General features: G+C 41.9%; 2 protein-coding genes across 2 annotated transcripts in view; one reads left to right on the plus strand and one right to left on the minus strand.

Moving 5' to 3' along the window:
- The window catches only part of CPNE4 (copine 4), a 511,472-nt gene that overhangs the window by 178,209 nt on the left and 318,970 nt on the right, over nt 1-14,293 (minus strand). The window lies entirely within an intron of this gene.
- On the plus strand, nt 7,533-12,755 carry LOC111539520 (endogenous retrovirus group K member 7 Env polyprotein-like). The gene is made up of 2 exons (XM_023207427.2): nt 7,533-7,748; nt 10,360-12,755. The coding sequence occupies exon 2, from the start codon at nt 11,701-11,703 to the stop codon at nt 12,628-12,630; it is 930 nt and encodes a 309-aa protein (XP_023063195.1). The 5' UTR covers nt 7,533-7,748; nt 10,360-11,700; the 3' UTR covers nt 12,631-12,755.

A 14,293-nucleotide genomic window follows, 5' to 3' on the forward strand; every position in this document is an offset into this window, starting at 1 on the left:
TGAGATGAGATGAGATGAGATGAGATGAGATGAGATGAGATGAGATGGGATGAGATGGGACAAGATGAGATGAGAAAGAGTAGTGGAAGGAGGAGAGAGTATCTTGAAAAGAAATGAGAATGTTGGGAGAGATGTTGAATTTCAAAAACAAGGAAAGAGATGAATGAGAATCACTTTAGAACTGGAAGGAACTTAGAGATGAATCAATGCAAAACCTTTGTTCTATAGATGAAGTCACCATATCACAGAGAAGTTAAGCAAACTGCCCAAGGCCATACAGAGAGTTGATGGCAGATCAAGACATAGGACTCATGACCTCAGTCCAGGACACTAAAGGAGATTTAAAAGTATAAAAGGAGGACTCCAGAGAAAGTAGAGGGATGTTTCTAGGATCCAAAGTTATGATTCCTTGCCTGTTAAGAAGTTAGAAGAAAAGAGCAAGAATTAATTATATTCTCCCTGTAGAAATGGGGGCCTTCTCACCCACAACCACCCTACTTAAATCCCAGCTGCCTATGAGCTGAACAGACAGCAGTAAAAAAACAGAACTACTTCCCAGGATTTCTTAGCTAGTCCGTGGGAGCTGAGATGATGTGATTACTTATGACATCATTCATCACTCACATGGCTTCTGCTTGTAGTAATTCTGCAAAGTAAGGGCAAGCTTTACATGTGAGAAGTAGAAGGAAAATGACTTCTCTGCTGTAATGTGTAAATTTGACCTCCCTGGGTCATCAACTTTATACCATGAGGATATTAGATGTTATCAACAAAATGCTAAGCTGTGGAATCTTGCTGTGGGTATTACATTGAGTTTGGATAGCACCCTCAGCATCATCATAACACCCAGGGTTCAGCAATCAGGCTCATCCCGACACTAAACCTAATACCCATTGATCAACAGCTTGTGGTCTCCCCACTCTTTCAGGGGACACTGTGGCTGACATAATCCTAACATTCACTTATGTCAGGAAGGAGACCAATGGATAATAGGTCCATTTAACTGCATTTAATGAATGGGAGAAAAAACTTTGGCACTCAAAATCTACACCAAGAGCATAAACTGAAAGCTGTGTACACTGGCCTTTTTAGTACTGTAAACTTTATAAAGCATTTTTTTTTTTTCTGTTCACCAGATGTTTTCTTTGTCCTCTTTAATCTCTCCAGATAATTACCCAAAACATTAGTTCCTTTCTTAATTGAAACTAGTAATATAGTGTCCAAGACTCATTATCATCCTCTTACATGAGACGTTGGGGCAGGGCTTCTCAAAGTTTGATGTCTGGACCTGCAGACATCAAACTGGGAGCTTAGAAAATGCAGATTATTGAATCTCTCCGTAGATCTTTTGAATCATAACTCTGGGGGTGAGGCCTAGCAATTTGTATATTAATATGCCTCCAGGTGATTCTGCCATATGCTCAAGTTTGAGAACCACTGTCCTGAGGGAAGATAGTATATAATCTCTCTCTCATGAATCTCAGAGGATTCCTGACAGCCCAGAACTTCTTCAAGGTGTTGCAAATTTCCCAGCCCCCCTTATGATGACAGAAAGCAGGAAGTTCTTGGCTTTGACAGGTGTCCTCTGAACTTTTTGGGAAGAAATACACTGAAGAACAGCTACACAACAATGAAGAGAAGATGACTTCACACAGTCTTAACTGTCCTCCAAGCAACTGAGAAGAGAAAATGCCTGCAAGAAAAGCTATGATGAAACCATTGCTTTTCAGGTGCAACCACTGAATTTTGATAAGGGATTTTTCATCATGGTTGAAGGTGAAAGGAAGGCCAGAGCAATGCACCTTCTGGGTGCTGAGTTTGTAAGATTCTGGTTTTCGGAGGTTGACACATTGACATTTTTTAAGAAGCCATATTATATTTAAAGTAAATTCAGTAGAGAAGCCCAGAGGGAAGATGATCAAGTCTATTTTTCTGCAAAAGGATTCCTAGTCTGTCTCTATCAGCTCGTGCAAGACAAATAAGAAGAAACAAGACACCAAAAACTAGCCAGGTCAATTCCAACTTTGCTTTGCATTCATAGATGCTACTTGATCATTTATACTAGCTAGCGGCAAGCTATTAGAATAGATGGAAAAAATCATAAAGGGCGTTGGAGCTAAAGAGATGGACAACTTGCTGTGTGACCTTGGATAACTTACCTAGCTTTATTCAGTCTCGGTTTCCTCAGCTGTAAAATGGTAATAATGGTAGTGCCTACTTCCAAGGGATGTTGTGCTGATTAAATGAAGTGCAGTATAGCAATGGCTTCACCCAGTGCCTAGTAAATAAAAGTGCCTGGAGTTTAAAAATTTCTTTATTTTTCTTATTTATGACTCAGTTCCACTGTCTTTGGTGGATGAATAAGTGGGAAAATATGAGGATGAATGAATGAGTTAATAAGCAGTGAAAGAAAAAATAAAGGCATCACATTAAAGAAGGTCAACTTGCTGTTCTAGGCAGTGAAGTATCACGTCTCTCTTTGGCATACTCGCCATTGTATGTAGCAGAGGAGGGGCTTAGCTCCTTGATTTCTTTTGGGCAACAGAAATCTAAGGAAGGTCTCCAAACTTTCCCAGAAGAAGGCAGCTTCCGAGCACCCTATGTTCTTGTGATGCATCCCCCTCATCCATCTGTCAAGAATGGTCAATTCTGCCTTGAGTTTCCCCGAGGACCTGAGCTTTCTTTGCTTTATTTGGCATTTTTGCTCCGTGTGAAGTCACTTGCTGTGCTTGTACTCAGCTTTATGACCAATGCCAGTTTCCAGCATGCTTAAGGCTGCTATTTTCCTTTCCTAAAGGCCAAGAGTCCTGCTGTTTCACAAGGCAGAGTGAGCATGTGGCAAACTCAGCCAGAGAGAGCAAGTACTACAGCAGCCTTCAGGAGTCGGACTCTGAATGTGTGACTTCCTGCATGGCTTTGGGGAAGTCACTTTCTGTCTCCTTTAGAAAGGCCTTCACTGTGGCAATCCCTGTCTTGCCACAGTTAAGGCCCAAATTAAAATAATTGCCCCAACTTATTTCAGAGACCTGATTTAAAACAATTTTTACTTAAAAATAGTATTGGAAGAATAAATACACGTGTATGTGTGTGCACACACATAATATTTAAAATCCAACTAAGTAAAATACTTGACAAACCTGAGGCAATGTAAGTTCAGTTTTTCTATTATACTTACCCAGGACATAGGTGCTCTCTCACAATGTTTTCAGCCTTCGTGTTTCCCCCTTTGTTCTGAAAACATGTTGGTCTCTACAAGCATTGCCTTTTCTCACCATTTCCTAGACTCTTGCCACAGTAATAACAGCTTCCCCATCCTGAGTGCTCCCTCCATGCCAGGGATTCTGTTAAGCATTTTATGTGCATTATTCTACTTGATCGTTGCAATATTTCATGAAATCAGCACTATTATTATTTCCTTTTTTCAAATGAAGAAACTGAGGCTTAAGTGGCTGCAGGAATTTGCCTCTGGACAAACAAGTTGAGAGCAGCTGAGCTGGGATTTGACCCCAGACCATCAGGCCCCACACTATGTGCACGTGAGCACTGTGAAACAGCGCCTCAGACCCTGACCCTGCCGGGCCTGGGGGTGCCCAACATCTGCATCTAGCCATTCCCTGCCTATCCAGGCAGAGCACAGGAAAAAGGATCTTCTTTTTACTTTGGAGTTTTAAAGAAGGAGAATGTTGATGTTTTTTTCTTTTTGCTTGATCGTACTGGAGAGGAGCAATTTAGAGAAAAGAGCAAAACCCCCATCCATGCCAAAGTGTCAAAACCTGTGAAACCACAAAGGGTAAAAAGTTCTGTTCTGCCTGTCCTTCACAAAGCTTTTAGTACAAATGCATTTGTCTGGCACATTACTCCACAGGTAAAAACACTCAACAAAGATTTTTTTTTTTTTTAAAGACAACATCAAGTTCACACTTTTATCTGAAAGATAGTGGAAAGAGATGTCCTTACATATGCTTTGATTTTTTAAATTCTTTATTGTTTGTTCATATATGGCATGTTCAAAAAATTTCCTTTCAAAAGTAAAGATAAAACAGCCTCTTCGAAGAATCTCATCCACTCTAATGTTAGCAGCTATCGCCTACAGGGATTAAGCTCCCAAATCTATATAGTCTATTCTATATCCATGTCAGCTGCCAGTTGTCAACCTCCTCTGAATTCTCCACAGACAACTGCACTGAACAGGCCAGCAACATGTTATATTCCTCACCCCCATGATGGGCATGATTGATTTCCTCTTAAAGACAGCCAAATCGCTCCCCCAGTTAGCTAAGCCAGACACCTGCAAACTCTTCCTCCCCACCTCATCTCCAAAGCTTGTTGATTCTGTTCTTGGACAGGCTCTTTACCGGGCCCCTCTTTTCAGTTTACGTAACTACTGCCATCCGCATTTCCTTCCTGTTATTACACGAGTATCCTAATTAGGTTCCCTGCCACCCACCGTTTATGGGGAATACCAAAGTTCCTTCCTTCCTTCCTTCCTTCCTTCCTTCCTTCCTTCCTTCCTTCCTTCCTTCCTTCCTTCCTTCCTTCCCTCCCTCCCTCCCTCCCTCTCTCCTTCCTTCCTTTCTTTCTCTCTCTCTCTTTCTTTCTTTCTCTCTCTCTCTCTCCCTTCTTTCCTTCCTTCCTTCCCTCCTTTTTTTTTTTTTTTTTTTTGAGACAGAGTATCGCACTGTTGCCTGGGTTGGAGTGCAGTGGCAGGATCTCGGCTCACTGCAACATCTGCCTTCTGGGTTCAAGCAATTCTCCTGCCTCAGCCTCCCAAGTAGCTGGTATTACAGGCGCCTGTCGCCATGCCTGGCGAATTTTTTTGTATTTTTAGTACAGATGGGTTTCAGTATGTTGTCCAGACTAGTCTCAAATTCCTGACCTCGTAATCTGCCCGCCTCAGCCTCCCAAAGTGCTGGGATTACAGGCATGAGCCACCACGCGTGGCCAAAGTGATCTTTCTAACATACACATCCAATCTTGTCCTTTCCCCAGTTATTAGGACCTCAGTGCATCAAATCCAGGCTCTCCAAAGTTCAGAGAAAAACACTTAAAAGCATCAGGACCAGGCTGTTTCTTTTTTGTCTGGCATCCTCTAGCCTTTTCACATCCTCACTTGACTGCTCAGCCACACTAAGTCACTTAAGAGTTCTCTGCCATTGCCTTCATGCTGCTATGTCTTTGCCTGTACTAGTCATTTTATCCCAAGAGTCCTTACTTCTTTTCTCTGTTGGTGAATTCCTACTTATCCTTAAGGATGCAGGTCCAGAGACACCTTTCTTGTGAGACTCCCCTGCTTCACTTTAGGTAGAGGTCTTTCCCCTACAGCCCTTGAAACACATTTCTATGGCAGTGGTTAGTAATATGCATTTTGAGTATTTATTTACCAGTCTGTGTTTCTTGGATAATTATAAGCTTTTCTGAGGCACGGCCTCTGTCTTCCTTTTTCATATTTGTGTCTCCAGAACTGAGCGCAGATATACTTGGCATATCCAGGGTACTTGCTAAATGTTTGTTATGAAAGCTTGGCATGCAATTGCTATGTCATTAAAAGAAGAAATAAATGAATGAATGAAACTTACAGTGTTAAAAGAGTCACCATGTCTTTCCTTGAACCAATCACTGTGGCCACACAAATGTAATATTCTGATTCATTTAAGCCAATTTGTGCCTACCCCAAAAGTGTGGGAAAGGCCAACCCCACCAATTGCATGGCTGATAATAGGAGAGGACGGTTGCCAACGAACATGCAAGATATCCAGAGAGGCCAGCATGTCATCTCAAAGTGGATTGGTATAGTTTGGGAAACATGGTTTAGAGACACACTGAACAAGTCACTTGCTGCTCATTTGCTTCATCTAGGCCATGATCTTGAAGGAGTTCTCAGAACAGATGGCCTCCTCTCATCCTTCCCTAGGTCACGACAGAAGAAAGCTCTGGATTAAGAATTAAAAGCTCCTGACTTCTGGTTTGGGCCCTGCCGAGACATTAAATCTTTCTGATCTTCAGTTTCCTCAGCTATAAAATGTAGATAGACTCCTGTCCTTCCCACGCTGTCAAGAGGGTCAAATGAAATGATCAGTAGGTAAGTTCTTTCAAAAGTACCAAAAACAAATCTTGAAAGGACTCTTTGTAATCTCATTCTCAGTGCTCGCTTCTACACATTCCTTCTTTTGAGAGATTAAGAAAATTAATACAACACGACCGCCTAGTTGCCCTTTGTTCACACCACTCCAGTCAGCCTGGCCCTCCTTTTAGTTCCTCATATGTGCTATATCCATCATGACACTTTTAATTCAAGGAATAAAAATTCCCATCTCAAACAGCTTCGATGACAGGACATTTTATTCTCCCATAATAAGGCATCCATAGACAGAGTGGGTCCCAGGTAAAGAATGTTAGGCCCATGCCTCCACATCTTTCGGCTCTGACCTCCCCTAAGGGTCGCTCTCATCCTCAGCCTTGCTGCAAGGTGGCTGTAGTGATTTCAGGAATCACAGGCAAAGAGAAACTGTTTCTTCATGTGTGTCTCTTGTTTTAGGCTAGGAAACCTTTCCAAGAAAAATCCACATGTCTTACAGGACACACGCCAACCTCTAAACCAAACTCTTGCAAGTGGGGGATGAGATTCATGTGATTAGCTGAGATCACTCAGGATTCACTCTTGAGCTAGGGATACGGCTCTTTTCTACATAGCCACATGGTTTTAAAATGATCAGAAAGTGATCAGGGTCAACAACTAAAAGAGTGGGTGACTGAGTATTAAATAGGCAATCCACAGATGCTGTCAGCACCCCACTCGTATTTCCAGGCCCTATGACTTGAATGCCCATTGTAGGGAGACCCCCTGAAACTATTGCTACAGAATAAAGATGAAATGCTCCTGATTATTGTAAATACAACATTGCATGCAGGACTGTGTAAAGACAATGCCAGGTTGGACTGCCAGAATGAGCCAACAGCGCCTGGTGTGCTTCCCCCTGCAGAGAGTCTATGAATGGACGTGCAGTCAGGGAGGTTTCACATCACCAAGATTCCTATCCCAGAAAAGCAGATGTTCACAGCTCTGGGAATGGAATGCGACCCTCGTGGAAAGCCTATAAACGGATACATGGGGCGTGCCTGTCCATATGGATAAGGTAGGGCTATAAATGCCCTCATCTTGCTGCAGCTCTTCTAGGCCTCTTTAGGGTTAAGGCATGCTCCCTTCTGAGAATTTCTGGTCTAATCGGTTGTCTAACTTCACGTCCCGTTTCTGTGAATTGTTTGTAACCAGCTTTTGCTGTAACTGTTACTGCTGTTCCTGTTTCAAGGCTCTGTTAGAAATTACTGATGCACACACTATATTGTCAGTTCTTATCTCTGTATACTGTACTTCTGCATACAGATGTTATGTTAAAGAATTACTTCATCTGACTTCATGTGACCATCTCACCTCATAATCAAATGACCCTAAATCCTTCACTAACCTACCCCCGCCCTCACTAAACTCGATAATAAATGCTGGCATATCCAGTGCATTGTTGGCACCGTGGGACCAGAAGGCGGTGACCCCCGGGACCCAGCTTTCACTACCTGTGTGTGTCTATTATTTCTCCACCTGCCGATCTGCCTGAAAGCAAAGAGAGAGCCCTGTTGCATTGCAGACTGCTGGCCAGACCCCACAATATCTGTCGCCCAACGTGGCCTTCTTTGTTCCTCGGCTCAGTGCACTCCAAGTGCGGGTTTGTGATGACTAGTCTTCAGTCTCGACGGTAAGGTCTCCCGGTACACTTTTTCTGACTCTCCCCTCTTTTTGGGTTTGTCAACTAGTAATATTCCAGGGTTATTATGGGAGAATCGCAGTTTAAACACCAGGCTTATCTGTCTTTTATTAAATTTCCTCTTAAACAGGGTGGCATCAAGGCTGTTTCCAATAACTTTATTCTCTTATTTCAGACTATTGAAAAATATTGTCCTTGGTTCCCTGACAACGGCTCTATGGACCTGTTACACGGGGATAGAGTTGGTGCCACTCTCCACCAACTCATGAGAGATGGTGTTTTACTTCCTATTTCTGTCTATACTGACTGGGCTCTTATTCATGTGGCTTTACTTCCTTTTCAGTCTGGTGTTCCTCTTCAACTGCCAGAAGTTAATGCGGATGGTGAACCGCTCCCTTTACCTCAGGTAGCTGACCCCCTCTACTAGCCCTCCTCCTGATGATGAGGAAGAATTCGATCTCCTTGTTTTCTCCCCAAGAGGAGAAACCTGGTGATGATCCCCTGCCTTTGCCTCCTATCTTGGAACCTGTATATGTTAACTCTTCTCCTAAGCCATTGCCCCGTCTGCCAGAGGAAGATGTGTGGCATTCATCTGAATGGCCTGTTTCTTGTTCCTCTCGTCCTTTTGGACCTCTCCCCTCTTCTAAGCCTATTGTTTCTTTTGATACTCCGGGACCCCTTCTTTCAGAGGCTTGGAATCCTACTTTCCCTAAGTCCGCATCCCGCTGCCCTCACTCTCCTTCTCTTCCTCTGCCCCTACACAATGGATGTGTGAGTCACCTCCATTGTGGGTAGAGCAGTGGCCACTTTCCAAACACAAGTTGGAGGCTTTAGCTTGCTCCATTAAGCCCCAAAAAGTCCAACTTCATCTTGACAATTTAAATACCTTAAATGATTTTCAAAAATTACTAGGTGACATCAATTATCTCAGACCAACCCTAGGCATTCCTACTTATGCATGATCTCATCTATTTGCCACTTTATCAGGAGATACAGATTTAAACAGTCCTCGCTCTCTATCTGAACCGGCAAAACAAGAGTTGTCTTTTGTAGAACAATGAGTGAGAGAGGCACAAGTCTCTCGTATTGACGCAAATTTACCTTTACAATTTTTAGTTTTTCCTTCCATCCACTCTCCTAGGGGACTTATAGTACAAAATGATTCTCTAGTTGAATGGGTATTTCTTCCTAATTCAGCCTCTAAAACTCTTTCAATATATCTTGATCAAATAGCCACTTTGATTGGGTTAGGACATCAATGTATCCCTAACATTTCTGGCTTTGATCCAAACATTATTGTGGTCCCTTCGTCAAAAAATGAAGTTAAAAATGCCTTTTCTATATCTGCATGCTGGCAGACTAGTCTAGTCTAGTTTGACTTCATTGGCACTATTGATAATCATTTGCCTAAGTCAAAATTCTTTCAATTTCTATGAAATACTTCCTGGATTCTACCAAAACTTACTTGTTCATCACCACTAGAGACAGCTGTTACCATTTTTACTGATGGATCCAGCAATGGAAAGGCAGGGTATGTACGACCAAAAGATAAAGTCATTTCTACTCCATATACTTCTGCTCAAAAAGTCGCATTATTTGCTGTTATCTCTGCATTACAGGATTTTTATCAGCCTCTTAATATTGTCTCTGACTCAGCTTATGTAGTCCATGCCAGTCAGGCAATAGGAACAGCTACCATCAAAAATATTGCTGTTTTCCTTGTTCTCTTTGTTACAAAAAACCGTCAGAAACCGAAAGCATCCTTTTTTCATCACTCATATTCATTCTCATACTAACGTACCTGGACTTTTATCCAGTGGTAATCATAAAGTTGATACTCTAGTTTCTCTAGCCATTACAGATGCAGAACAATTTCATCAACTCACTCATACTAATGCCTCAGGTCTTAAACATAAATATTCTGTCAGTTGGAAACAAGCTAAACAAATTGTATAACACTGTTCTCAATGCCAGGTTCTTGTCTCCCACACAATCTCCTGGAGTTAATCCCCGAGGCCTTTCTCCTAATATTATCTGGCAAATGGATGTTGCTCATGTTTCTTCTTTTGGAAAATTAGCTTATGTGCATGTCACAGTTGACACCTTTTCCAATTTCATCTGGGCTACCTGTCAAACCGGAGAAGCCATTTCTCATGTTAAAAAACTATGTTTTCATGTTTTGCAGTTACGGGAATTCCTAGTGAGCTCAAAACAGACAATGGTCCAGCCTATTGCAGTAAAGCTTTTAAAAATTTTCTTGATCAGTGGCATATTAAACATATTACTGGTATTCTTTATAACCCACAAGGCCAAGCTATTGCAGAAAGAAGTAACAGAACTTTAAAATTACAATTACTTAAACAAAAAGAGGGGGATAAGGAGTTGTTGACCCCTCACATACAACTAAACTTGGCATTACTCACATTAAATTTTCTCAATATTCCTAAATCTAGTTCTGTTACAGCTGCCGAAAAGCATTTCTCTGGTAACCATCCTATGGTAAACCAAGGAAGGGAAGTGTGGTGGAAAGATGTTCAATGTAATATATGGTCAAAAGGTTCTATTTTAACGTGGGGAAGAGGCTATGTTTGTGTTTCCCCAGGTAAACATCAATCTCCTGTTTGGATTCCTGCTAGACACGTGAAATGGTGTCCTGAAGATGCATACAACAACGAGACACAGAAATTTGCTGAAAAAGCACCACGACAGGAAACAACTAACACCTCCAATCATCAGAAAGAAGAAAAGGACCATGCTAACTCCTTTACAACAGACAATCCAGTCAGCTACCCTGAACAACTGTCTCCAGCAATCCAGGTCTGGCTCAACCTCTGCCTCCTCCTGATGACACTGATCCTTCTACCCTCTGTCATCCAACAGACTGTTAAAAACTATACATATTGGGCCTATATTCCTTTTCCTCCTCTTATTCGAGCCATGACATGGATGGACGCTCCTATCGAGGTTATGTTAATGACAGTATTTGGATGCCTGGTTCTGTAGATGATCATTGTCCTGCCCAACCTTCAGAAGAAGGAACCCCTTTCAATATTGCTTTAGGTTTTAGGTATCCACCTTTGTGCCGGGGATCCTCTAATGGATGTCTCTCATTAGATATTCAAACTTGGGCAGTCACACTACCATCTGGTCACTCTGTCCCTCCTTTAGGACATTTGATATCAGGGCTTTCATTAAAACCTTTAAGGCAGATCAAAACAGGAATCACTGACTATATTCACACATCCCAATATAAGCCTTTAGGATCTGCGTGTCCTCTCAACTTGTCTTCAAATGCTGACAAATTAATATGGAAGGATTGTGTTAGTTCAGAACAGTGTTATTTAATTCTTCTCACTACACCATTGTTGAGTGGGCTCCCAAAGGTCATATGACTAATGATTGCTCTCAAAGTCACAGAGATTGTCAACATTTTCTCTATGATAATACTTATCAAAAAAGTAGTGACAGCCCTTCCCTATTATATCGTACATTTAACTCCTTTTTTCCTTTTAAGTGGAAAGGGGCAGGGGTTGCCCCTCCAAAGCCAAGGCTCGTTGTTCTCCACTTAGGACCTGAACATTCAGAATTATGGAAATTAACCATAGCTATGACTGGTATGAGAGTTTGGGCTGGAGGAAGTGTTACAAGTGAAGCCACCTTGTCACCTCAAAAACTAAGACAATAGATTGATTTACATGACTATTTCCACACAGCCAAAAATATCACTATGGCAATCATCAAAAGATCAATTCAAAGGTGAGACAGTAAAGATTATGAGGACTTATACCCCCGCCCCCGTTGCTACTGTCTCCCCACCATCTCTCATACAACCTATTTCCACCACCCCACATTCACAAAAAAGAATATCACCCCAAAATATATATACCATCTATATGGAGTCCAACAAAACTGTACCACTTAAAAGTTGTGTTAAACCACCTATATGTTATTAGTAGGAAAGATGCACATTAGTTCAAAAACCAACATAATTACCTGTGTTAATTGTTACTTGTATACTTGTATTGACTCATCCTTTAATCGATATCATAGTATTTTAATAGTCAGAGCCAGAGAAGGTATTTGGCTCCCTGTAGCCTTACATAGGCCTTGGGAATCTTCCCCTTCTATCCATGTTATTAACAATATTTTACAAAAAATTCTTAAAAGGAGTAAACGATTTATTTTTACATTAATTGCAGTAATAATGGGCTTGATTGCTGTTACTATGACTGCTGCTACTGCTGGAGTTGCATTACATCAATCTATTCAAACTGCTCATTTTGTGGATAAATGGCAAAAAAATTCTACTCCGATGTGGAATTCTCAGTCAGGTATTGATCAAAAATTGGTCAATCAAATTAATGATCTAAGACAAACTGTTACATGGATGGGAGATAGAATTATGAGTTTAGAACATAGATTACAAATGCAATGTGATTGGAATACTTCTGATTTTTGTATAACTCCGTTTCAATATAATGAGTCTGTTCACAATTGGGAATCAGTAAAACGCCATCTACAAGGAAGTAAAGATAATTTAAGTTTAGACATAAGCAAGCTAAAAGAACAGATTTTTGAGGCCTCTCAAGCACACTTAACTGCTTTACCTGGTGCTGAAGTTTTAGACAGTGTCTCTAAGGGGTTATCTAATCTCAACCCCATTCAATGGGTAAAGTCTTTGGGAGGATCCACTATTGCTAATTTTGTTCTATGTAAAATTTGTGCTATTGGTTTATTGTTCATGTGTAAAACTGGAAAAAATATTCTTCAATCCAATCATGATCAGCGCCAAGCTGTGATTGCTATGGTTCATTTAAATCAGAGAAAAGGGGGAGATGTAGGGAGACCCCCTGAAACTATTGCTACAGAATAAAAGATGAAATGCTCCTGATTATTGTAAATACAAAGTTGCATGCAGGATTGTGTAAAGACAATGCCAGGTTGGACTGCCAGAATAAGCCAACAGCACGTGGTGTGCTTCCCCCTGCAGAGAGCCTATGAATGGACGTGCAGTCAGGGAGGTTTCACATCACCAAGATTCCTACCCCAGAAAAGCAGACATTCCTAGCTCTGGGAATGGAATGCGACCCTCGTGGAAAGCCTATAAATGGATGCATGGGGGGCGCCTGTCCGTATGGATAAGATAGGGCTATAAATGCCCTCATCTTGCTGCAGCTCTTCTAGGCCTCTTTAGGGTTAAGGCATGCTCCCTTCTGAGAATTTCTGGTCTAACCAGTTGTCTAACTTCACGTCCTGTTTCTGTGAATTGTTTGGGACCAGCTTTTGCTGTAACTGTTACTGCTGTTTCTGTTTTAAGGCTCTGTTAGAAATTACTGATGCACACACTATATTGTCAATTCTTGTCTCTGTATACCGTACTTCTGCATACAGATGTTATGTTAAAGAATTACTTCATCCCCATGTGACCATCTCACCTCATAAACAAATGACCCTAAATCCTTCACTAACCCACCCCCGCCCTCACAAAACTTGATAACAAATGCTGGCATATTCAGTGCATTGTTGGCACCGTGGGACAGAGGCGGTGACCCCCCTGGACCCAGCTTTCATTATCTTGTGTGTGTGTCTATTATTTCTGGACCTGCCAATCCACCTGGGAGCAAAGAGAGAGCCCTGTTGCATTGTGAACTGCTGGCCAGATCCTGCAATAGCCCATCACTGACTTTGACCACCAGCATCTGTATGTCTTTGCTTGCAAACTCTTTGTGATATCTGGAGTTTGCTACCTGCACAGTAGGCCAGAAATGTCAGAGGATTAATGTTCTCACCTCATGAATGGTTCTTTTTTTTTTTTTGAGATGGAGTCTCACTCTGTCACCCATGCTGGAGTGCAGTGGTGTGATCTCGGCTCACTGCAACCTCTGCCTCCCGGGTTCAAGTGATTCTCCTGCATCAGCCTCCCGAGTAGCTGGGACTACAGGCATGCGCCACCACACTCAGCTAATTTTTTGCATTTTTAGTAGAGAAGGGGTTTCACCATGTTTAGCCAGGATAGTCTCCATCTCCTGACCTTGTGATCTGCCTGCCTCAGCCTCCCAAAGTGCTGGGATTACAGGCGTGAGCCACTGTGCCCAGCCAGGAATGGTTCTCAATGATTGATGTGAGTATATATACTCGAAATGTATAAATATCCCAGTTCCCTCATCCCTAGGATGAAATATCTCTAATGTTTGCTTTACACTGCTCTCAGAATTTCCCCAGCAGAATTAAGCTTCAGTTACCTACAGTGGTAGCTACTTGACCACTTTCCCTTGTAGGCTCCTTACCTGTCTCATTTTTCCTCTCCACTGTGGCTTCACCTCCTTTGACTTCCTACCTCAGAGTTGGCTTCTTAAAAAGCCAAACGGAGATGCTCTGCACCATATGCCAAACTCTTTCCTGAATGCAGAGGCTTTGTGTCTAATGTTCCCATCTGCTTAGAATGTATTTCCTCTTTCTTCTCACCTGATGCACTCTCACTCTCCCTTCTAAATGTCACTTCTCTTAGAAAGCCTTCTTTGATCCCACTCCAACTG

Source organism: Piliocolobus tephrosceles, chromosome 2 (genome assembly GCF_002776525.5).
Source record: "Piliocolobus tephrosceles isolate RC106 chromosome 2, ASM277652v3, whole genome shotgun sequence".
Taxonomy (NCBI): Eukaryota; Metazoa; Chordata; class Mammalia; order Primates; family Cercopithecidae; genus Piliocolobus; species Piliocolobus tephrosceles.